Source organism: Nicotiana attenuata, unplaced genomic scaffold (assembly GCF_001879085.1).
Source record: "Nicotiana attenuata strain UT unplaced genomic scaffold, NIATTr2, whole genome shotgun sequence".
In the NCBI taxonomy this organism is placed as follows: Eukaryota; Viridiplantae; Streptophyta; class Magnoliopsida; order Solanales; family Solanaceae; genus Nicotiana; species Nicotiana attenuata.
This window is the reverse complement of record NW_017671732.1, coordinates 203,905-229,132: the sequence shown is the minus strand read 5'-3', so window position 1 is coordinate 229,132 and position 25,228 is coordinate 203,905. Positions and strand designations below refer to the sequence as shown.

The 25,228-nt window shown below is 39.3% G+C and overlaps 1 protein-coding gene across 1 annotated transcript; it reads left to right on the top strand.

Annotated features, from left to right (window-relative positions):
- Positions 1-2,066: 2,066 nt before the first annotated feature.
- Positions 2,067-24,676, top strand: LOC109209906. The gene is made up of 11 exons (XM_019373268.1): positions 2,067-2,606; positions 2,813-2,906; positions 3,790-5,996; positions 6,557-6,671; positions 13,941-14,750; positions 14,906-15,164; positions 15,911-16,422; positions 17,025-17,151; positions 17,230-17,354; positions 19,161-20,678; positions 24,575-24,676. Exons 1-11 carry the CDS (start codon positions 2,326-2,328, stop codon positions 24,674-24,676), a joined length of 6,150 nt encoding a protein of 2,049 aa, XP_019228813.1. The 5' UTR covers positions 2,067-2,325.
- Positions 24,677-25,228: the final 552 nt, after the last annotated feature.

Here is a 25,228-nt window from a genome sequence, read left to right as displayed (position 1 = left end):
GTATGCTAGGCTGTTAGCAAACAATTAATACATGCAATATAGATTGAATTAGGCCGATAAACCGCCCGATAAGAGCTAAACCGATACCAATCCGCCCGATATCTTATCGGGTGGCTAGCCGATTAATACATTTAAAAGCCGATAACTGATAAGCCAAACCATTAAGAGTAAATAACCGCCCAATCCGCCCGATAAGCAGCCCTAGTAGAATAGGAGCTGACTTGGGCAGTAAAGAGCTTCAGGTGTGGTGTTTGAACAACCAGTTTGTGAGAGGCAGCTCTGTAGCTGATCTCTTGCAAGCTGGTATATTGGTTGTGAAGGATCTGATGGCACGAATTCAAGGCTAGAAGACATTTTCCTTTTATTTATTTTTAGAAGTTCTTCTTTCTTTCTTTAGACGTTAGCTGTGAGGGACTGTTAGGATAATGGTTCATTAAGTTAAAATCTTTCTTGTATAAAGTCTTGGACTAATAATATTGTAAATGGACTGTTAATTCCAATTTAAGTTTAATCATTACTAGACTTTCAATAGTAAATTTTCCTTTTTGTAATGAACATGTTTATGGTTGCATGTAAATATAAACTGGGCTGCACTTGCAAACAGGCCCAAGTCTTGGCTTCATTCGAGCAAGTCTGACCTAGGCCATTGGACCTGGGCAGTTTGGCCCAACTGTAGATTTTTTTTTTGCTAATTACAAATGCATAATCTGATGTATCTTGCGAATCAATATAGTGAAATTAATTTTCAAACTAGCCTTGTGCTTTGATTTTTTTAAGATTGACTTCGTTTCAGCCTTTTTCACTAAGGTGTATGCCAAGTGCTAAGGTAGACAGGCCCAGTCAATTAGTAGTCGCAGCTGGGCCCGCCTAAATTTAAGCCCAATGTGGGTTGCTTAATTCAGTATTCAGCAATGATATCCAGAATCCTTTTGATTTATTGGGCCAAATCGTGAGCCCAATTGCAGCTTCAAAGCTGATTTATTTAAAAAATCCACTACTGGCCCAATCCCTTTAATCAATTTAGGTCCAATGAATGTATTCCAAAACTTGTCTATAATTAATAGCTTCATGTTAAGCCTAAGTTAGTTTTAAATAAGACTATTCTTAGATGTCCTTAATTAAACACATTTCTTTTAAAATCATTTGAGGTGCCATGCCAAATGAAACCCCTAAGCCCATGGCCCTCATAAAACTAGTTATGCTCTTATAGAAAATTTGAGGTGTGCCATTTTTCATTAAATAATCTATGGCCCTCACATAAATATCAACTTAGTATTAAAATAACCCTAAGCAATCGTAGTTTGCTTTAGGCCCGATTTAGATTAGTATTGCGATTATGTATACGTTCGCGTAACATAATTGCAAATTTAACTCTAAAAATAATCTGAGGGATGCGTTCGCGCAACTTCAACCAAACTTTTCTTAATAAAATCAACAAAAGCGTTATTAATCGTGGACACGTTCGCGTGACATAATTTTGACGCGCCAAACGAAAAGAGTATACGTACGCGTAACTCAATTCTTCAAATACGAATAAATCAAGTGATTAAAACGGTCAAAGGTAAATGCACATAGGTCCTAAAAATGAGTAGTTAAACAATTTAAGCCAAGTAATAATCACTAAGCGACCAAGCTAGAACCACGGAACCCGGGAATGCCTAACACCTTCTCCCGGGTTAATAGAATTCCTTATTTAGAATTTCTGGTTCGCAGACTCTTTAAAAATAAAACTTTCTCGATTTGGGATTTAAAAAAAACTAGTGATTTGGTACACCATAATTTATTCCAAGTGGCGACTCTGATTAAATAAAAAAGATCCTATCTCGATTAATGCCACTTTAATTGGAAAAACTCCCATATATACCCTCGGGCGGGTAAAAAAGGAAGTGTGATACAACCAAACAAAGAAAAATAAGTGATAAAGCTACTCATTTTCTAGTAAAACATTTCATTCATACCAAACCCACCCTAAAACAAGCAATTTGTTCCTCATCCCACGGAAGGAATATAAAAATGAGCTAATGATTTGATTGTTTAGTGTTTACTATGGCACTTGACAACAAAGCGACACGTATCGCTTGGGTTAAGTTTCACTCAACTGTAATTATCAGGTCGCCCAGGTCCAGGCTTACATAAACGGTTCAAAAGTTGCGGCTTCTCAACCACCAAAAAACAAGCAAGAGATTGATATTGATTTCATTGTTGCATTATAGAGTCAAAGAAGATCAAATTGGACCGCGAATTCGACTTTATCAATGGTGAACTGCCTTAACTTGAACTGCGTTAACTTGTGTAAATCAATCGGATAAAAAGAGGAAACGGACAATGTTTTTCAACGATTTGATTCAACGGAGACTTGTGTCTCTGTTACAGCCATGGTTAAGAGACGAAGTTGAATTGGATGTTCAGCTAGGGTTTCTTCATTCTCACGCCAAGTTAGTGAACCTTAGCTTTAACACGTCTGCACTCAACGAGTTGCTAGATGATCCTACTCGCTTGTGTTTCAAAGAAGTCACTGTCCAACAGTTGAGCCTTCACGTATCCAACTGGTCAGCACCTGCCTTCGATTTCCAAATCCATGGCCTTAATATCGTCTTATCAGTCGGGTAAGTTCACTCTGCTCACCTCTTACCTAATACACACGCACACATGTTATATATAGTTTGAATTTTTTAAAATGTACATGTTAATACTAAGTTTGCACGCATTGTCATGAAAGTTAGTTAGTGCAGTGGAATTCAGCATTTACTGCCTTTTATGGGTTCATGCTACTTGTATACTTGTTAATTGTTTTTTTGTTTCCTACTTCAAGAGAAGAGGAGGAGGATGGTGTGAGGTGGAAGCCGAAGCCCAGAGATTCATCCATTGAGGAGCGGAAAAAGATTCTAGCCGAGCTTGATTCTGAGGTACTTACTTGGCTACTTGTTTGATTATCTGGTTGGGAAAACTGATTTAATGGGATAACAGTAGATAATGCCTGGCTACTTGAAACAAGGAATGACCAGTGGAAGGGACAGAGGTTGAAGTAGGAGTGGACAAAAACTTGGAAGACAATTCCTTCATGTCTTGATCTGAAAAAGTAAATTTTCATGTATATTCTGGAAAGTATGTTCAGAGATATACCGTAGACTTTTTGAGGGGAGAACAGAACATATATCTTTTGTTAAGTATAAGTGTCTCCAACATTTAAAATTTCAGAGTAGGATGATTGTTGTAAAGATCTAAAATTTTCTGGACTCCACAGAGAGATAAGTCCACTGGTATTTTATACTCCCATTACCTTCTTGGTGCTGTTGTCAACAACAACAACAACATGCCCAATATTTATCCCGCATCGTGGTGTCTAGGGAGGGTAGTGTGTATGCAGACCTTACCCCTACCTTGTGAAAGTAGAGAGACTGTTTCAAATAGACCCTCAGCTCAGGAAAACATAATCACCACATTAACTAAAAGATAGACAAGGAGTGACAACACCAAAAAGCCATGTAAAAGCAGCATAAAAACAACACGATAATAAGATGATCAAAATGAAAGAAAACAACGGGTAGTTATAGAAACCTACTACCAACAGAATGCGAGAGTGCGTACTAATATTACTGGTATGAACAATCTACCACCTAAACTACCCTAATCCTCGACCTCCACACCTTCCTATCAAAGTCATGTCCTCGGTCAGCTGAAGCTGCGCCATGTCTTGTCTAATCACCTCTCCCCACATCTTACAATTTCTTTTTCATGCGTCTGATCTGTGACTACTGATTTAGTTTCTCTGATGTTGATATATTCCAGGGTAGTGCTTTGCACAATGCCATGAAGACTATTTCAGAAATTACTCCAGGAAGTTGGACCATTTATTTATTTGATTGGATACTACAACATTGTCGGTTGCAAGTGCATGATGTTCATGTTATTGTGCAGTCAACTTTATCAAATGATATATGGTCACTATCGTTTGAGATGAAGGAACTTGGTGTACAATGTAATCTCATTAAGGGGTGTCTCCTAACTGGACTGGTTAGTTCAATTTTTCTACCTTCTGGAGAGAACTCCTTTGATCTCAATGTTCAACATGTTGAGATCAACTTGAGGAGAAGAAGTTACTTTAGCTGCATTTTGCCTTCAACTGATTTGCTAGCTTCTGCGAAAGTGAAATATCTTCATTTTAGAGAATTGAACTTTTATGCTGCTTCATTACATTTTTCTTTATCTCCAGAAGATATTACCATCCTATTTGTACTTATTTCATTGTGGTCGAAAGAATCCAAGCGCGCCAGAACTGGTAAGCAACTATGGGAAATAGCAGCAACAAAAATGTGTTCTTTTACTTCAACTCCAAAGTTTGCGTTCCATAAAATTGCTAGCACTGTGTGCTTATGGTTGCGCTATGTACATGCTTATGAGAAAATGCTTTTACTGGTTGGGTATCCGGTTGATGATGTGATAAAGAAATCCACTACTGCTATTGTTCAGAGCAAAGCTTATTCAAGAACTTTTAAGCAACAGTGGGAGGTTATTTCTCAAATTGAAAAACAACTACCTGTTGAGGCCATTGTGCAGGCACGAAGAATAATCCGTAGTAGAGCAGCATCATCTGGTCAACAGTCAAAGGATGGTGGTCAAGAATCTAGGATGAGCAGGATTTGTTGGAAAATTTGTCAGTCACTTTCCCTTATATTGATTTTCATTAGCAGTGTGCTTCATTCTGTTAAATGTTTTTTCCTCTTGAAGAAATTGCTGGTCAGGAACCAAGATATCTGTCAAAAACTTGGCGCCATAAATGAAGATTCCATCCTAGGAAGTCACATTTGCCTATATGTCAGGGAATTTTCCATTTTAATTTCACCAGATGTTGAAGTTTATCCATCCTTTAGTAGGAAGCTGCTATCAGATGTTGGGCTTTCATACCCTGGTTTAGTCAGATTCTGTCTCTCCATTGATTTCTTCTGCTTAAGGTACTCCGAAGATGTCTCTGAACAGTATTTTTCCTTTGCATGTGGATCCTTGAAGGTTGTCTCTTCTTATCTTACAGAAGATAAGACCAATAAGTTCAATAATAACTTCAAAGGACGTCGGAGAAAAAATTTTCACAATCTGCAACCTACTTTATGGGGAGAGCCAAACCAAATTCTCCACTCCACTGAAAGTGGTGGGGCTAATCCTCCTCGTGATACTGATGGAGATTTTGTACATACCCCGAAATCTCTTATAGAACAAGCATGCCTGAATTGGAGAAAATATTCATCAAGATTTGGAGAAAATGAGATCCAGAACATGGAGGATCCTTTTATTCTTTGTGAGATAAAGGGCTTTTTGACCGATCAAAGCCTCAAGAACCTTACTGCTGGATACACTAGTTGTTGCATGGTAATGGGGACGTTGAATTTAGTTCTGGATTATTTAGTGATAGTGTCAATTACAGTTATTTGCAGACAGATATGTGCGATACCTTGGACTACTAGCCGCATGGGGAGCACTGCTGTACAGGGAGTTTCTGGATTAGTTGAGGATCCGCTAGTTGCAGATTGGAATAGCAATTACAAACCATTTTCTTCTGGAATTAAGGTTATGGTGCCTAGACTTCTTCCTGAGAAACATATGCAAATAGCGGTACACATTGCTGGTCCACGAATCAAGCTGACATTGAGAAAGGAGGATTTTCATGGTGCGGACGCGGATCTGTATCTTAAGCTTGGGAATGACGTACACCTTTCTTTTGATGCTGACGACATTGAACTGGGTGTCTCACCAAGTTTGGAGTCTGATTTGACTTCCTCAAGTGGAGATACTGCAGTTTTTGATGCAAAACCGTTGAAGGACCTTCAGCAGATGGATATTGCTAAACCAAATGGTGAAGTTAATAGCAGTCGAGGGTGCACTTCACTTTGTGCCTACATGAAACTTAAAGGTCTGAAAGTTTCCCTCGACAAGTTATGGGATAATCAGGGTGGCCAAATTGTCGTGTTAAATCCTTTAACTATCCAACTGTTATCTTTGAGGTATTTGTTCTGCTCTCGTGCTTTTTTTTTTCTCTGTCTTCAAGCATGTGCATGTTATACTTGAGTCTGCAAGCAATTAAGTATCCTCAGTTAGAACAAAAAATCACATGGTAATTTAGTACATGAATAATTTTTCAACGCCTTTGCTCATCCTGATTGAGATATCCATCGTTGTCTTAAGAAACTCTGAGGTATGATCCTTAGATGTGTGCCGAAGAAATGAGTGGGTTTGTTGCAGTTGTTCCGTATCAGTCTGTAAACAGCAAAAGATCCATCAGAAAACATGCAACAAGGAAAGTTTAAGTTGTTTTTGTTGTCTACTATACTGTTGTGTTCTTACTACATGGAGTCCACTTTTATTTTCGAACTTGTAAAAACTGTACTTTCATGTTAAAGTCCCAATCTGTTACTTGTCTTACCTTTGTTTGCTTCTTTATAACACTGGCGACTGTCACAATAGAAATTTCCTTCAGTTTTTTTTGTCAGAGTAATTTCCTGGATATTTCTGAAATTATTGTGGACTAAAGCTAAAGTTAATGTACTTCACCAATGATTGGCAGGAAGGATCTGCATTCTTTGGGCTCAATAGATATTGCTTTCTCTGTTGCATTGCATTGCACGAGTACTGGATTGACGACTCTGGTATTTATGGATGAATGTGCAGTTCTGCTAAAGGTGTTTCTCTTCTCTTGGTGCCTTGTAGTTGCTTTGCTGGGTGGTTTTCTCATTTAGCATATGACTGAAACTTTTTTGATCTTCTGTGTTAGTTGAGACGTTCACCTTATTCTACTGTGTACTTCTTTAATCTGGCAGTCTTTAAGATTGTGTTTGTGGTAATTATATTTTTTAACTGACCTTCAACATACAATCTGAACTTGGAATTCTAATAGGTGTAGTCCTTCTGTACCGTCTCCACTTTTGTGAGGTAGCTTCCAGGGGTGGCCATGTGGTCTTTATGTTACCAACCTTCTGCGTAGTATTCATTGACCCTGGTGATAAATTTGTTATAAACTCCTCAAATAGAAATTCAAGTCTTCCCTTGTCGTCCAAACTGTTAGATTAATTGAAATAGGAAAGACTAAGTTCCTTCGCTGTTTTCTCCAATATGGTATTGGATACTATCCCCCTGGCACTGAAGATGTTGTTCCATCCTTCCATGAGTCATTTTGTGGTTCATTTATCAAGAAATACAGGAAGCCAGAGTATGGAAACACTGGCACTTCAGCCTGAGATTGACGTCTAGCTAGTTGTTGCAAACACCAACACATTGACAAGGGATGCGTCCTAAAAGAATGGTGCCTCTCTGAGCTAGTCTTTTTTCTCAAATTTTGCTGTCATTACAATCCCATTCTTCCAATTGTGAACAAGTGATCAAGGTTCATTTTAGGTCCTTCTAGCTGTCCTGTTTCCCGACTTTTGCTGCCATAACAAGTTCATTCTTCTAGTTGTGAACAAGAGGACTCAAGACTCATCTTTGGCCTGCTAAGTGCTAACAACAGAGGTTTGACAAACAGCCTCCTTAACCAGAATCAGTCTTGCCTCCAGCATAACCATGTTGGTGCTTCTGACCTTGTTTAAGGCTCCACTGCTGTAGGATCTAGAGAGTATGTCTTTGGGACCACTAACCTCCCTGATCTGCTTGTGACTTGGAGTTTTGGAGCCAGTAGTTCCGTGGTTGGTCGGTTATCGGACCTTGTGTTGCCTAAACTGCTATCATGTTTTGTCAATTTATAATATAGGCCAGTCTTATCACGGCTTCAAATCCTTTTGGGCATATATCCATATCATGACCTGTTCCTCGGAGTAGCTTCTCATGCATTCAGATAGCCATATATTCTCCTTACCGGCACCTGGTGTGATCTTACTACTATAGTTACTCCAGTTTCATTTCAAACAATGGACACTGTCACATTCTAAGATACCAAGTGTTCTTTCCTCCTTAATACTCCCTTGCTCTTTCCAACCATAGTACTCCAAATATGAAGGAAGATATTTCCTTCTTTAAGCTGCTATCTAATTTGTGTGCTTACCTGGATTGCCTCATAAATTCCTCAAACAGGTCTTTCATTCTCTGTTTATGTAACAACGCAACCATTGTTCACAGTACTACTATGAGAATTATGATACTTCCCATTGACAAGTTGACTTGACCCATCATGCAGATCACTGCAACAAGTGACTTTCAGTGCTCATTAGAATTGCATAAGCTATCCTTCTGTAATAAAAAGGTGCATGTAGTTTATGTGAGAATGCACGGAGAAAAATCTCATTATTGATATTAGTCTTTCAATATAATACAAGAAGTTCTATTTATAGCTATACTCTACAAAGTACATAGTACTCCTATTCCCATGTGGGACTAGACTGACTTATATACATAACTGTAAACTAACTAATACTCCCCCTCAAGCCGGTGCATACAAATCATATGTACCGAGCTTGTTACATATATAACCAATACGAGGACCAGTAAGGAACTTGGTGAGAATATTTGCAAGCTGATCATTCGACTTCACAAACTTTGTATTTATCTCTCCTGAGAGTATCTTTTCTCTGACAAAGTAACAGTCAATCTCAATATGTTTAGTTCTCTCATGGAACATCGGATTTAATGCAATATGAAGAGCCACTGGATTATCACATACCAGTTCCATCTTGTTGATTTCTCCGAAGTTTAACTCCTTGAGCAACTGCTTGACCCAAACTAGCTCACACGTTGCCATAGCCATGGCCCGATATTCGGCTTCGGTACTAGATCGAGCAACTACATTCTGTTTCTTGCTCTTCCAAGAGACCAAATTACCTCCTACTAGAACACAATATTCAGACGTAGAACGCTTATCAGAAGGTGATCCTGCCCAATCAACATCTGTGTACCTAACAATCTGCTCGTGGCCTCGATCCTCGAATAGTAACCCTTTGCCTGGAGTTGACTTTATATACCGAAGAATGCGAACAATTGCATCCTAGTGACTATCACAGGGAGAACCATAAACTGACTTACAACGCTCACCGAAAAAGAAATGTCAGGTCTAGTCACTGTGAGGTAATTCAATTTGCCAACCAACGTCCTATATCTCGTAGGATCTCTAAGAGGCTCCCCTGTCCAGGCAGAAGCTTAGCATTCAGATCCATAGGAGTGTCAACATATCTGCAGCCCATCATTCCAGTCTCCTCAAGAATGTCTAAGGCATACTTCCGCTGTGAAATAACAATACCTGAGGTAGACTGAGCGACCTCATTACCTAGAAAATATTTCAATCTGCCCAGATCCTTAGTCTGGAAGTGCTGAAAGAGATGCTGCTTCAGATTAGCAATACCATCCTGATCATTGCCAGTAATAATAATATCGTCAACATAAACCACCAGATAAATACACAGATTAGGAGCAGAATGCCGATAAAACACAGAGTGATCAGCTTCACTACGAGTCATGCCGAACTCCTGAATAATTGTACTGAACTTACTAAACCAAGCTCGAGGGGACTGTTTCAAACCAAATAGTGACCTGCGCAATCGGCATACAAGACCACTAGACTCCCTTGAGCAACAAAACCAGGTGGTTGCTCCATATAAACGTCTTCCTTAAGGTCACCGTGGAGAAAAGCATTCTTAATGTCTAACTGATAAAGAGGCCAATGACGTACAACATCCATGGGAGAGAAAGTGTCAGTATAATCAAGCCCAAAAATCTGAGTGTATCCTTTTGCAACAAGACGAACTTTAAGCCGATCAACTTCGCCATCTTGGCCAACTTTGACTGCATAAACCAATGACAACCAACAATAGACTTACCTGAAGGAAGAGGAACAAGCTCCCAAGTGCCAATCGCATGTAAAACAGACATCTTGTCAATCATAGCCTATCGCCATCCTGGATGAGATAGTGCCTCACCTGTAACTTGGGGATAGAAATAGTGGACAAAGATGATATAAAAGCATAATGAGGTGATGACAGACCATAACTTAAACAGACATAATGGGGATTAGGATTAAGTGTGGATCGTACACCTTTGCTGAGTGCAATTGGTTGACTAAGAGGAGACAAGTCCGCAGTAGGTGCAGAATCTGATGCAGGACGTGAATCACCTGGGCCTGATGCTGGACGTGGACGACGATGATAAGTCAAGAGTAGTGGAGCTGCAGAAGGTTGAAATGGAGCTATAGGCGGTGGAACTACAACTGGAGCTATAGGTGGTAGAGCTGGAGCTATAGGTGGTGGAGCTGCAGCTGGGCTGTAGGTGGTGGAGCTGTAGCTGTAGGTGGTGGAGTTGGAATTGCAGAGGAAGATGAATGGGAGATAGTGACTGAATCTCCAAAAGATGAAACTGGCAGCACCTCAAAAATATTTAAGTGATTACCTGGACCTGTGAAGTATGATTGGGGTTCAAAGAAGGTAACATCAGCAGACATAAGGTACCGCTGGAGGTCAGGAGAATAGCATCGATACCCCTTTTTACATTCTCGAGTAACCCAGAAATACGCACTTAAGAGCACGAGGAGCTAACTTATCTTTTCCTGGAGTAAGGTTATGAACAAAACACGTGCTTCCAAAGACACGGGGTGGAAGAGAGAACAGAGGTAAGTGGGGAAACAGAATAGAGAATGGAACTTGATTCTGGATAGCTGAAAATAGCATACGATCAATAAGATAGCAAGATGTAAGAACTGCATCCCTAAAAAACGCGACGGAACATGAGATTGTATGAGTAAGGTATGAGCCGTTTCAAAAGATATCCCCATTTTGTTGAGATGTGTACGGACAAGATGTTTGATGAATAATCCCATGAGAGTTCATAAACTGCTAAAATGGGGAAGATAAATACTCTAGGCCATTATCACTACGAAATGTGCAGATAGAAACCCCAAATTGATTTTGAATTTCAGCGTGGAAGGTCTGGAAAATATAAAATAACTTGGATCGATTTTTTCATCAAAAATATCCAAGTGCACCTGGAATAATCATCAATGAAATTGACAAAGTAGCGGAATCCCAAGGTACAACTGACCCGACTACCCCAAACTTCTGAATGGACTAAAGTAAAAGGTGACTCTGCTCGATTATCAAGATGCCGAGGGAAATGGGAGTGCGTATGCTTACCGAGCTGACATGACTCACACTCTAGAGTGGACAAATGATATAAACTAGGTCCCATTTTCTGAAGTTTTGACAAACTGGGATGTCCCAACCGTTTATGCAATTTATCCGGTGAATCGGTAACAAGACAAGTTGTTGAAGGAAGACAATATATGAGTCCATGTGATTTTGCAAGGATAAGGTAATAAAGTCCATCCGATTCACGCCCGGTACCAATGATCCGCCTTGTACTGCGTTCCTGTATAAAACAAGGTCATCAAGAAATAAAATAGAGCATTTAAGTGATTTGGCTAAGCGACTAATGGCTATGAGATTAAAAGGACTGCCGGGAATATAAAGAACTGAATCTAAAGGTAAGGAAGGAAGTGGACTTGCTTGACCTATTCCATTTGCCATGGTTTGAGACCCGTTGGCTATTGTGACTGTTGGAGAGATTGAGAACATGAAATAGTAGTGAAAAGAGATTTGTTACCAGAAATATGATCATATGCACCTGAATCAATGACCCAAGATGCAGAGTTTGAAGATTGGGAGGCACAAGTCATGCTACTATCTGTTTGAACAACGGAAGCTATCCCTGAAGAAGTCTGTGTACATGCTTTGTAAGAAAGGAACTCCATATAATCTGGTAAATAAACTATCTGGATTGGATCCAACGGATTGTGATTTAATGGTTTCTGATACGAATGCCATAATAATATTGTTCCGGAAAAAGCAAAATTTTTCTGGGAATTATTGTTCTCGCCGGAAAACTCACTGTTCACGCCGTAAAAATATTGAAGTGATCGGAATTTGATTTTAATTAGATGGGTAGGCTCGGATTTGCGAGGAGAAAAGACTGTTCTGAAGAAATTTTCCCAAAATCTGGCTGGAAACAGTCTCACGCACCGGCTAGATTTGATTTTAATTGGATAGGTAGGCTCGGATTTGCGAGGAGAAGAGACTGTTCTGAAGAAATTTCCCTAGTTTCTTTTTGGTGTACTCATGAGGTCCCTATTTGTATAGAGGATTGGATCTCTTTTGTTGAGAACTATATTTTGGCGTAGGTTCTCTTTTTCTGGGATACGGCTTGTATACGCGGTTAGTCCCCAATTGTTAATAAAATTATGGCAGAATAGCCTCGTAGGCACTTGTACTTGTTAGCGTTTGTCATCCCGGTCCCTATACTCAAAGAAGATTCATCCAGACACTTATAGTTGTTCAAAGCCAATATTTTAAACCCCTCTCACCTTGCGCGTTCTTCAAATCTCTGACATGGATGACACATCAGTGGCCACGTCAAATTTTTTGTTACACATCATTATAACTTATTTTTCACATTATTTTAAAATTATTCATTTCCTTTTCTTTTATTCCACCATTTACTCCATCTTCCTCCTCCCTCACCATTTTTATTCTCCATTCACAAATTTTAAAAATCTCCTAACCATCACTGTGTGCGACCCCTCTTTGACCATCCTTCACCTACAAAGCTTCTTCACAGCCAACATTCCACCATAGCATCACCAATCAACCACCAAAAGCTAAACCGGCCATCAATAATGACCATCCGAAAGACCAACATCACCCAAAACTTTTTGAAATTTCACTACAAGAAAACTAGAAAATAGGTTTCACCGGCGATCTTCTTTCATTATTTCTATTTCTTTTCTTTGCAAAGGCTATCTTTCAAAGTAGGGAATGGGGTGTGAGAAAAAAAACTCCCCAAAAATTGATGCAAATCTGGTACATGTTTTGGATCTATAGCGACGAGGGATGTCATTGTTTGGATGAAGANATAAGAAAAAGAGAAAAATCACCTATTTGGCCTTTTCTTTCTTTTCTAATTTGATTTTTTGAATTTTTTTTTCTTTTTTCCTTATTTTAATCATAAATTTTTTACGTTGACGCTCCTTATATGCGTGAAATACAGGATTTTGTCCAGTTCAGCGATTAAGTTGCCACATAGACTTGGTCAATGGTCAGAGGGGTTTAAAATATTACTTTTGAACGAGTAGAGGTGTCTAGATGAAACTTCATCAAGTTTGGGGACCGGGATGACAAAGTGGCACAAGTATAAGTGTCATTTAGGCTATTCTGCCTAAAATTATTTATCTTACAAAAAAGAAGTCTCACGCACCGGCGCGTGGACGTGGAGCTTCGCCGTAAAACTTCTTCCGGCGGCACGTGAGGGTGCCTGGGTGCTTTATTTTTTTGAGGGTTGGTCGCTGAACTCTGGTCTACTTCCTGGTGGTGTTGGTTTTTGCACAACACTGACCGATAGTATGGTTCTTGCGGATAGACCTGTTTTTGCTGGAAAAAGGGCTTCCGGTTGACTGGTTTCTCTTACCGGAGTCGCTGGAATTTATGCACAGCGATAAATTTCTCACGGTTGCTCTGATACCATGTGAGAATGCACGGGAGAAAAATCTTATTATTGATATTAGTCTTCCAATATAATACTCCCTCCGTTCACCTTTACTTGGCACGTTTTGACTTTTCACGCCCCTTAAGAAATAATAAATGAAGTGCACAATTTACCATGATATCCATATTAATTGATGCATATTTTATTGGATTTGAGAAAATGATTTGAAATGAGTAATAAATACTGTGGGTATGACAGGAATTTTTTTGTCTTTCTCTTGATATGCCTAAAGTGACAAGTAAAAATAAAAATCTATTTTTAGTATACATGTCAAGTAAAAGTGAACGGAGGGAATACAAGAAGTCCTATTTATAGCTATACTCTACAAAGTACATATTATTCCTACTCCAATGTGGGACTAGACTTACTTAGATACATAACTGTAAACTAACCAACTGTTTATACAGACGTTTTTGACTTTGGAATTTCTATCATGGCAGGTAATTTCTAGTTTGCTGTGTACAGTTGTTCAGGTGTTCAATATGACCAGTTTAGGTCTTGGCCAAAGTTATGAAGACTTATTAAGGCGAGAGTCTGCTGACTCTGAAAGTGAAAGAGCACTCAAAAATAGAATCACACTAGTAGCTTCAGTTCTTACTGATACTACATTCAATGTCAGTACGACATGTGAACTTAGATCAGTGAATATGATCCTTTACGACTCCAGGAAAGGATATATTGCACATGATAATGTGGCAGATGCTAATACTATAGCTGACAGGAAGTCGACAGTGCAACCAGTCCATGGTTATGGAGTTAATGTATCTCTTGCACATTCATATATCAGGATCTCTTTTGAAGAGGAAAAAGCCGAAGTTCTCATTGGTTTTTCTGAGTTTGAATCTGGTATATTCCGATATCCGAATGAGATTGTAGATACTTCTGATCAAGTTAAACCACAGTTGATTTGGTCTCTCAATTCCTTATATCAAGCTTCATTGTCTCATTGTAAAATTAGTTTAAGTTTGAGAACCTTAGGGGACAATATTATGCAGGCCAGTCAGAGAAATGTAGTGGATGGTTCTGACTCCTCCAGACATGATGCTTCAATGTCCTTGAATCATTCACCTTCGTTGATAAATGATGTAAATCCTTCTTTTGATTGGTTAACTATAAGAATTTCTTTAGGTGAAGTTTACCTAGCCAGCTGTGCAGTAAAGGACTTATTGCTTCAAGGAAACGAACTAACAACGCTTGAAGCATCTGTTTCTGTTGGTGGACGATTTCAGACAATCTCCTGTCAGTCACAGGTTTCTATTCTGTTCTTGCAGCTTCAGATTAATGTCTGTCTATTCATTAACTTCTGCATCCATTTTGCTAAATCCTAATTTGGATATAAGTTGTTTATTCATAGTTTGGGAAGATCTTATGATTTCTAAGGTTTAAACGGACACCAATTCAACAGGGGGGTTCTGTCATTGTTGAGATAGCTTCTTTGGTGACAATGGTTGAATGCTATGCATTCTACTGTAATCAGTTGGAAGGCCTTTGGCCAGCTGTGACAGAACATCTGGTTATTCAGAATGATGAGGATACAAGTCTACTGAGGAGTTCTTCCAACCAACAGTTGGAGCAACATAAACTAGTTAATTGGAACCAGGTGGAAGCATTTGCCATGAATATTTCACAGGTTTCTCTGGCATTGGTGGATGGAGATAAATCTGGTATCATCTTTTTCTATTGCTTCACTTGTTATCAATTAACAGCAGGACTCTGAAGTAGTTCTCTCATGCAGATATAAACATATGTTTTTTGGTCTCATCTTATTTTTAGAGTTACTGCCTCCTTGAGATTTTAGTGCACCCAAGGTTGAGGAGGCTTTGATACATATCAAGTTATTAGGAGTATTAAGAAGCTATAGAAGATTATATTGCTCTAAGAGAAGCAAGTTTCAATTTGAGTTTATTTTTCATCTTTGGAATTCTTCCACTGATTAGCTAGTGTTCTTGACTTTTGTTGGTATCCATGGAGCTTTTGGCATAATAGGTTTCATCTTAGGTCAATCGAGCTTGCTCGATTTGGTCATTTAGACCTTTTAATGCAACTGACAGCGTTCAAGAGAAAAGGCACAAAAGTTTTAAAAAAATGTAACTACAGAGTAATATAAGTTTAAATACAAGAAACAAGTATATGGACAAAGAAATTGGAAAAAATATATGATTAGGTGAAATAATTATTGTTTAACACAGTACTCGTCAAAAGCCTATGAATAATGACACACATGCCTTAGTATCTTCGTTCCCGATTTGAAGTGCTGCCTAAGCAAGGCAAAATGCTTAGCATGTTTTTGCATCTAGCTTCAGCGGTTAAGTGCTAATTCTGGCTAATATTTTGGTATGTTGAAATAAACAGTTTGTTTTAAATACTGTAAAAGAAGCACAATTTCAATAATGAATTTACTGCCTTGTAGGTGAATTTCAGAAGCTTCGGCTTGAAGGTAATGGCAACCTTAAGCTTGAACTACCAAGGAAATTCTCATTTGGCATAACGAACTTGTCAATTCTTTCTCAGTTACTCCATATATCTACTGAACAACAAAGCCTAGACACAAGAACTCCTTTCCCTTCTTCTTTCATATCTGATGATCAATCTTCCATCATTGTACATGATGACACGTTAATTGCTCCCAATCATTTGGGTGAAGCTAATTCTATCATGAATGAAGCAAGTAGCTCAAGCCCCCCAGAACTAGGAAATCAATATCATGCAGATGGTTCAAGTAAACCTTGCAGGGGTGGTTCAAATCCTCAAGTTTCACTTTCTACTCCTCAAAATTATATTTTAAAAGACTTAAACATTATTCTGGTGGCTGAGCAGCCTCTCAAAAGCAGCGAGAGTATTCCTTTGCAGTCAAATGACTTTTGGGTTGGCAGTGGTTCTATATCTGGTTTCGACATGACTCTCTCTCTGCGTGAAATACAGGTGAGGAGAAATGCCTTCCTTAGTTATTTGTCTTTTTCCACTTTCTGTAAATAGTATATCTTCTATAGTTATTTTCCCTGACTAAATTATATAGCAATAGTGAACATTGTGTATTGCAAAAGGTCTCAGCTTATCATGGTGCAATGTAATTATATCGGCAAGGATAATTAGCTTGTGGGTAGTCTAGCTTCTGTAGACACGTGTAAAAGGTGGTTCTTTTGATTTAAACTTCATAGCTATCCTTTGGTTGCAAGCGCGCCGCTACCGCTCTCTATACATACTCCTAATCAAAATTCATTTAAACCCCAGAATCATCATTTTGACAGGGCAAATAATTTTGTTAATAATGGATAGAGGGGCTGGCCCATTATCCACCGAGTTCCGAACCGTGCACCATTGTCCCTCGGGGATTTCACTAGTAATGCTCGACTTGCTCCAACTGTTATGATAAAGTAATAGTTTCTGAGCTGTAAATACTTCCAGTTGGTAATAAAATTTCTTAATTACTAAAAAAAAAGTAAAACTTTCTTTTATGTAATGGGGAAACCCCGACATAAGAGTTGTATACAAACAGTTGCTCTAACTTTCTTTTGTTAAATCAGATGATAATTTTTGCTGGGGAATCTTTATCAGCCATATTTAGCATAGAAGCAACCAAAAGCATAGAGCAAACACATCAGAAGAACAGTGGAGAATCTTCTGGATGTCTGGAGGAAATGGTTCCTGATGGTAATGTTCTTTCAGCCCAGGCTGCAGAATCCATCTTTTACCATGAACTTATTAACATTATTAGTGTCTTGCTTGCAGGAACAATTGTTTCTATCAAAGATGTCGACCAACATATGTATGTTGCAGTTGATAGGGCAGAAAGTGGCTACAATTTAGTTGGTGCGATCCACTATTCGCTTGTGGGAGAGAGGGCTTTGTTCAGGGTATGTTCAGCTTTGATTCATTATGTGTGCCTTGCCATATTGAAGGGACTAGAGCTTTGTGAGGTGTTTAGTTGAATCTCCAAAAGCATTTATGGCATTTGGGTTAGTTTTTCCAGACTAATCCCTTCTGGATCTTTTTCTGCTGCAGCTAAAAGCTTTTCTTACACTATAATGTATTTCTTCTCTATATCTTAAAGAAATTTATTTTTCTTTGAAGATGTCGATAAAGCTATTGTTGCTTAATCCAGTCCAAAGGATTCTTCCACTGATTTTTTAGTCACTTATGTCTCTATCTCTAATCTCTTTTCCTTGTAGATACCCACTTAACATATAATGGCCTTGGACGACCTGGCCTTCTAATCTTTTTCCATTGCTTCACCTTTATAGCTTGCCAAGAGATTTCAGTTCTCTATAGCTGTCTCCTCCGCCACTCTCTCTTATCTCAATAACGCAAATCATATGCTTATGGTTGTTCATGGACACACATTTTGACACCTAAATCTATACACTTTTAGCAATAAAAAAAAACTGTAATGCTCCCTCCTTCCCAATGTCTTTGTCATTTTTTATTTATTAGGGTTTATATATAGATATACACGCATGTCCTAAATCTGATTTGGCATCCTCAAATAAGTTCAAGAAAAGCCATGTCACTGTTTTGAAGTTTTGTAGTGAAGAAATGAGTGGTTGGCATCCTCATTTTCCTTTTCACAGAGGGCACACATGTGCATGACCCTTCTTAACACGTTATGTTGTGTTAGAAGCTTCTCTTGTCACCAACCAGCTGAAGCAGCTTACTTATCTTACAAGGTGCCTTGCGCTTCCAAATCCGTTTCCAGTGCCGATTCCTTTGAGAGTTGCATCCTCTGGACAAAACTTTGTAGCCAGATTTTACTGAGTAAAGACCATATTTCTTTCTTTGCCACAAATTCCATAAGAATTATGAGAGAGGAGTTCTTCCCAGAGTTTGAAAGAACTGGTTCATCCTTGCCATTTCCGTACATTGTCTTCTGAAAGACACTTCTCATCTTGGTTCAGAGACACATTCTGGTGAAAGGCTTTTTTTGTTCCCTGCAAAGCTATGAATATTAGGAAGTCCGTCTTTGTGTGGTCCATGTCCCATCCAGTCATCCTGTCAGGAGGAAAATTGTCCTCCCATCTCCTAATCTGAAGTTGATGTGTTCTCAAGGCATCACAAAGCTCTCTGATGACTTCCACAGACCAGTACCATGAGGCATAACATAAAGTTTTATGATCCAGAACAGCCCCCCTTCCAAACTTTTCTACTACGACCTTTCTCTGTGGGGCCTTTGCTTCATGATTAGACATCCTAGCCACTTAAAGATACTATTATGCAATATCAGGTTTCCGCTTCCTCCTTTTTTGTAATTACAAACTAAAATTTGAACAGCGTACTGTCCTTATTAGTACAAAGATGATAGTGGTGAAGGGACAAAATATTTTTGTGGTTCATTGATTCTTTTGCTTTGAAGCTTTTGTTGTCTGTATATATTTTAAAATCTTTTCACAATTTGGTCCTTATCCAGTTATCCTTGAAGTTATTTACTTTTTCCAGCTCCTTGGTGCTGCTCAATGCTCATCATCATTAAAATAATCATTTCATTGTTGAAGATTAGGAAAACCTTGTACATTTGTAACTAGGCTCAGTGCTTTTGCCTCTGTTATTTTTCTCTATCATTTTTACCTTGACAGCTTTCCCACAACTCTCTATATGTGTGTAACTCATTTTTGGAATACATTTGTTACTTGATGGACGGGGTGCTTTTACTCTTTCTCTATCATCAGGTGAAGTATCACCATATTAGAGGATGGAAGTCACAAGTGCAGTATTTATCCTTCATCTCATTATATGCCAAAGATGAATCAGGAGAACCATTGCGGTTGAATTGCTGTCGACAATCTGATTTTGTTGACATTTCCAGTTCTAGTGATAGTGCCTGGGCACTTTGGAGAGCGCTTCCATACAAACATGACATCTATGATGGTGATGTTGACTTGGAGACATATCTTCCACAAACTAAAAATATATTTTATCTTGTGAACAAGAAGAATAATTGTGCTTTAGCTTTTGTTAATGGGGTCCTGGAAGTTGTCAGCAATCCTGGACACCCGTTTAAGTTTAAAGTATTTCATGATCCTCCATATGTGAGCAATGCTTTTTTGGATGGCATTCTAGAGAAGGAATCTGGAAAAATCATGCTACTTGATTCATGTATAAGTGAGGGAAAAGGTCTGAGTCCGCAAGGAAGTTCATTTGGTGTAACTGTGTCAGTGGACAAGGTTTCTTTGACCATCGTTCATGAACTTTCGGACTCCAAGGAAAAGTATCCCCTCCTACAGGGTTCTATTAGTACTACTCAAGTTGTTATACAGATATCAAACGCTAAAGTTTGGGTTATGAGCAGGCTGGATATTTTGCTGTATTACTTTGACTCCCAGAAAAATATGTGGAGAGAACTCATGCATCCATTAGAAATTGATGTTTTCTACCGTTATAGATTTCAGACCCAGGGATCAGAAAATATTATCCACTGGGTGCCTGGCCATTTCTATGCTAGATTGAGAGAGTTGAGTATGACAATGACTGAGCTTTCTTTGGACATTATTCTCTTTGTCATTGGGGAGTTGAATTTGGCTGGTCCTTACTCTGTAAGGATCTCGACAATTTTGGCCAATTGCTGCAAGGTTAAAAACCAGTCAGGCTTATCCCTTATTTGTCAGTTCTACGATAATCAAGATGTATCAGTTACAGTAAGAAACTCCACTACCATTTTCTTGAGGCACTTGGCTTTGGCAAATCGACCTCCGGAAGCGTCATTCTTCTCTATCCAGCTTACGGAGAGAGGATTTCTCTCTACTTCTCCACTCCATCTTTCACTCTTGGAAACCCAGTCATTTGCGTGGAGACCACGTATAGTATCTCTACAAGAATCAAAAACTTTCCCTAGTCCATTTTTTGTGGCTGAAGTTTCACCCAGGACTGAGGATTGCCTAACAATCGTTGTCTCTCCATTACTAAAGATACACAATGATACTGATTTCTCAATGGAGCTGCGTTTTCAACGCCCTCAGCATAAGGAAGTTGATTATGCTTCTGTGATGCTTAAGGCCGGGGACACAATTGATGATTCTATGGCAGCTTTTGGTGCGATAAATCTCTCTGGCGAACTAAAGAAGGCACTAAATTCTTTGAGTGTTGGTAATTTCCTATTTTCTTTTAAACCTGAAGTTACAGATGACTCAACAAATTTTGAGAATCCATCAGCTTGCTGGTCGGATGATCTTAGAGGTGTGACAGCTCTGGCGACTCTGCTGGGGATAAGAACCCAGAACTTTGGTTCAGGGTTTAAGAATTCGAGCTTAGAATTATGGTTATGTTTGGCTGTATCTGATTTTCCTACATGTTTCCATGCCTTATGTGCTAAATGCTTTACCGCTTTGATATTATTTGAACTGTATATATAAACTGTGCCGAAACCCTTCTCTTCTCACCTCCGGGGATGTGCTTACTGGTTGAGACTCCCTATTATGTTAGTGTCATACCTTGAAATAAGAAAGAGGCCGGACAAGTTACTAAGCCAGACGATCTCGCGGGTCCCCGGTACGTAGCTCCCTCCTCGACTCGAGTTGTCCGCTCGGGTACACAGTCTAGAACATATACCCAGGTTTTGAACCTAGAATAACTTGACCTCATGCCGGATCCCTAGTAGGAACGCTTATCTGCATCACGTGCATTTTGACTTAGGGGACTCAACACAGGGGTTGAGTCCGTCTAGGACAGGTGTACCCAGAATAATGGACCATCCTGATGCATCCTACTTGTGCATTTATCTGTTTTGGACGGTCCTGAGTTCCAGTAGGACGAAAGCATTGCGTTCAGAGATAGTTGATCATTTGAGTTTGCATGTTAACTAGGTAAAAAGTATAACATGTGTATTATAATTGTTAAGCATGTATAAATTTGTTAGTTTAGATACTGGATTTGAACTCGACTTTTGGCACGTTCCTTCACAAATGATAAAATCACAAGCCTAGTAAAGTAAGATTCTGAAGTTGTCATTAAGCCTTTCACACGTTGCCTTCGAAATTTCTAATTGCATAATTGACCTCTTGGACAGTTTTAGGCATCAACTAATAGAATATAGGTGTGCATGTTGTTGAGTTCACTTTTTGTGCTATAATCAGTATTGGGTCTCGTCTTAATTCAACACCTGATTCTGGGCTCAAACGTGAGGCCCAGACAGCTATTGTCCAGCTGCACAACTAAATTTGAACAATGCTCTTGAGCCTGGCTTCCGCAACAATAGGCCCAAACTGTCCAATCCTTTATGTTTTGAATGAATTGCTAAATCCGCTTTGTCATTACTTCATAAATTACTGAGCTGGGTTGATTGGAAACTGAATCATAAGGATTTGGCCTTTTAGATATACTAATTAATTAGGGCCTTTAGAGACAATATTAAATAGAAAATCATAGTTTACTTTAGGTTGGACCTTTAAATAATAAATGAGATGAGTCTCGCTAAACAAAAACACATAAATTGCGGGGCCCTCAACAAATGTATACATTAAAATACTTAGAATTCGAGATGGGCCGTTTAGCGAATTTCACGGCCTTCCCCAAAGATAATAACGTGTTAGACACTTTAGACATGCTTTTAATAATTTACTTTCGTAAAACTCGGGTGCATATTTATGTGACCCAAATCCAAATCTCAACGAAGTCGGAATGTGTCAACCACCACGGGTGAATTTATGTGACGTGGTTCGAGACACGTTTTCACGACGTTGCAATTCTCGTTAAAAATAATAATAAAAGCGGTTTAAGATTATAAAGCACATAAGCTAAAACATGTTTTGAAATCAGATAAATATTCCAAATATAACAGTTGAGCGACCGTGCTAGAACCACGAAACTCGGGAATGCCTAACACCTTCTCCCGGGTTAACAGAATTCCTTACTCGGATTTCTGGTTCGTGGACTGTTAAACAGAGTCATTGTTTTCCTCGATTCGGGATTCAACCGGTGACTTGGGACACCATAAATCTCCCAAGTGGCGACTCTGATTTTTAATAATAAATCCCGTTTCGATTGTCCTTTAAGTGGAAAAACTCTTTTACGCCCTTGCGGGTGTAGTGAAAAAGGAGGTGTGACAGCTCTGGGATCCCGAATCGACAAATGATACGGTCACGGACAAAGTCTGCCACGACTTTCTTGGTCACTGCTCTGTAAGATGCTTCTTCAACCCATTTAGTGAAATAATCAATTGCTACTAGGATAAACCTGTGCCCATTTGATGCGGCAGTTTCGATTGGTATGATAACATCCATTCCCCACGCGGCGAACGGCCATGGCGAGCTTGTTGCATTAAGCTCATTTGGAGGCACTTTTATCATGTCTGCATGGATCTGACAGCGGTAGCACTTTCGAACATACTGGATGCAATCCGTTTCCATAGTCATCCGAAAATAACCTGCCCGGAGTATCTTCTTGGCTAAGACAAAACCGTTCATATGTGGACCACAGGTCCCAGCATGAATTTCCTCTAGCAGTTTGGATGCTTCCTTTGCGTCAACACACCTTAAAATCCCAAATCAGGAGTTCTCCTATACAGGATTCCTCCGTTGTGAAAGAAATTGTTGGATAATCTTCACAGAGTGCGCTTCTGAATAGCATTTGCAAGCTCTGGATATTTTCCTTCGGCCAAAAATTCCTTGATGTCGTGAAACCAGGGCTTTCCGTCTGCTTCTTCCTCGACATGAGCACAGTAAGCTGGCTGATCATGAATCTTTACTGGAATAGGGTCTATGAAGTTCTTATCTGGATGCTGAATCATGGATGATAGAGTGGCCAATGCATCGGCAAACTCATTCTGGACTCTAGGAACATACCGGAACTCTGTCTTTATGAACCTTTTCCTCAACTCCTGTACATGATGCAAATACGGGAGTATCTTGGAGTTCTTGGTCGCCCATTCTTCTCGGACCTGATGTATAAGCAAATCCGAATCTCCAATCACTAGCAACTCTTGGATGTTCATGTCAATGGCCATCTTGAGCCCCAAGATGCAAGCTTCGTACTCGGCCATATTGTTGGTGCATGGGAACCTGAGCTTGGCGGATACCGGATAATGCTGGCCGGTTTCTGATACTAGGACTGCTCCTATGCCAACTCCCTTGAAATTTGCTGCTCCATCGAAAAACATCCTCCAACCGTCATAGGATTCTGCAATGTCCTCTCCTATGAAGGATACCTCCTCATCAGGAAAATACGTCTTCAGAGGNTGCCCTATCGCTAGCTAAATTTGCATTGAGTCCAACAATTTGTAGGTCTTTCTAGATGGCTTCCTTCCATGCTATCTTAGGTCTACCTCATGACCTTTTAACACCTTCGGTCACAATAGTTTCATACCCATGAATCGATTTGTAGATAAACATTGGACATAGCGAAACCATCTCAAGCGAATTTTATCCTATAGTGCGTGCTTACTTTATCTTCTGGCGAATGTGGTCATTTCTGATCTTATCTACTCCTGAATGACCACACATCCATCTTCGCATCCGCGTCGCTGCCACACTCATCTTTTGAATATGTTGAACTTTAGCGGCCCAACATTCACTACCGTATAAAATTGTCAGTCTTATAATTGTTCTGTAGAACTTACCTTTCACTTGATAGGCATCTTCTTTCACATAACACCGCGGTAGCACTTTCCATTTCAACCATCCGGTTTTAACTTTGTGGATTTGAGAAGATGAAAAGGCTTCTTGTATTTATGTCTATGTTTACAACCCATGAGCAAGGAAATTTATACAAAGCTCCTAATGCTAATTAAGGAAATAAAATAAATCTATATAATCAATCCAGCTATCAAATCAAATCAGATCTCCTAAATATAATTAAATCTCCTGAAATCATGATAATCAACACTCCTAAATCAAGTCTCCTTGAATCATGCTAATCAACACTCCCACTCAAGTTGGTGCAAAGATGTTGCACATGCCCAACTTGCAACTCAAAGTATGGAAAGTTCACTTGTTGAGACTTTTGGTAAACACATCAGCTAGCTCTTTTTCCAATGGCACATGAAACAAACTCAAGACACCAGTTGTAACTTTTTCTTTGATGAAGTGTCGATCAATTTCCACATGCTTTATTCGGTCATGTCGGACTGGATTATGAGCTATACTTATGGCAGCTTTATTGTCACAGTACAAGGAAAGTTTTCCTTTTCCATACCGTCTCAATTCCTATAGTAGCTTTTGTAGCCAAAGCAGTTCGCAAATACCCTGGGCCATAGCTCTATATTCTGCCTCCGCACTTGATCTAGCAACTACACTTTGCTTCTTGCTTCTCCAAGTAACCAAGTTTCCTCCTACGAGCGGAGGAACAAACTTTACAACTGGACAAGAGAAGCTCAATGACATTTACAAAGCAATGAGGTGGCTTTCGATGGACTTTGACATTCTTAGAACTCGCATCAAGAGTCTTGCCCTGTACTCCATGGCTCACATTACCAACACCAGACTTCAGATCTGCATTCTGGACTTTATCTTTGTCATCTGATTTCTCTCTCTCCCTATCTTTGTCCTTTTTGTCCTTGTCACGGTCTCTCAACAAGACTACATAAGGTCGTTCACCAACCATCTCCACTTGGCACACTGAGCGAGCAGCCCGCATGAAAATCACTGGATCCCGTTGAATAACAGAAGTCAAATTTAACAGGAAATTACGAGGTGTGAGCCTTCCACTTGACTGCCTATTAGAAGCAGTTACAACGTTGTGTCGTATCTCGGCTTCCATAGCTTGCTGTAGAGCCTGTGGATCCTCAAGAATATGCCGTATTATAGTA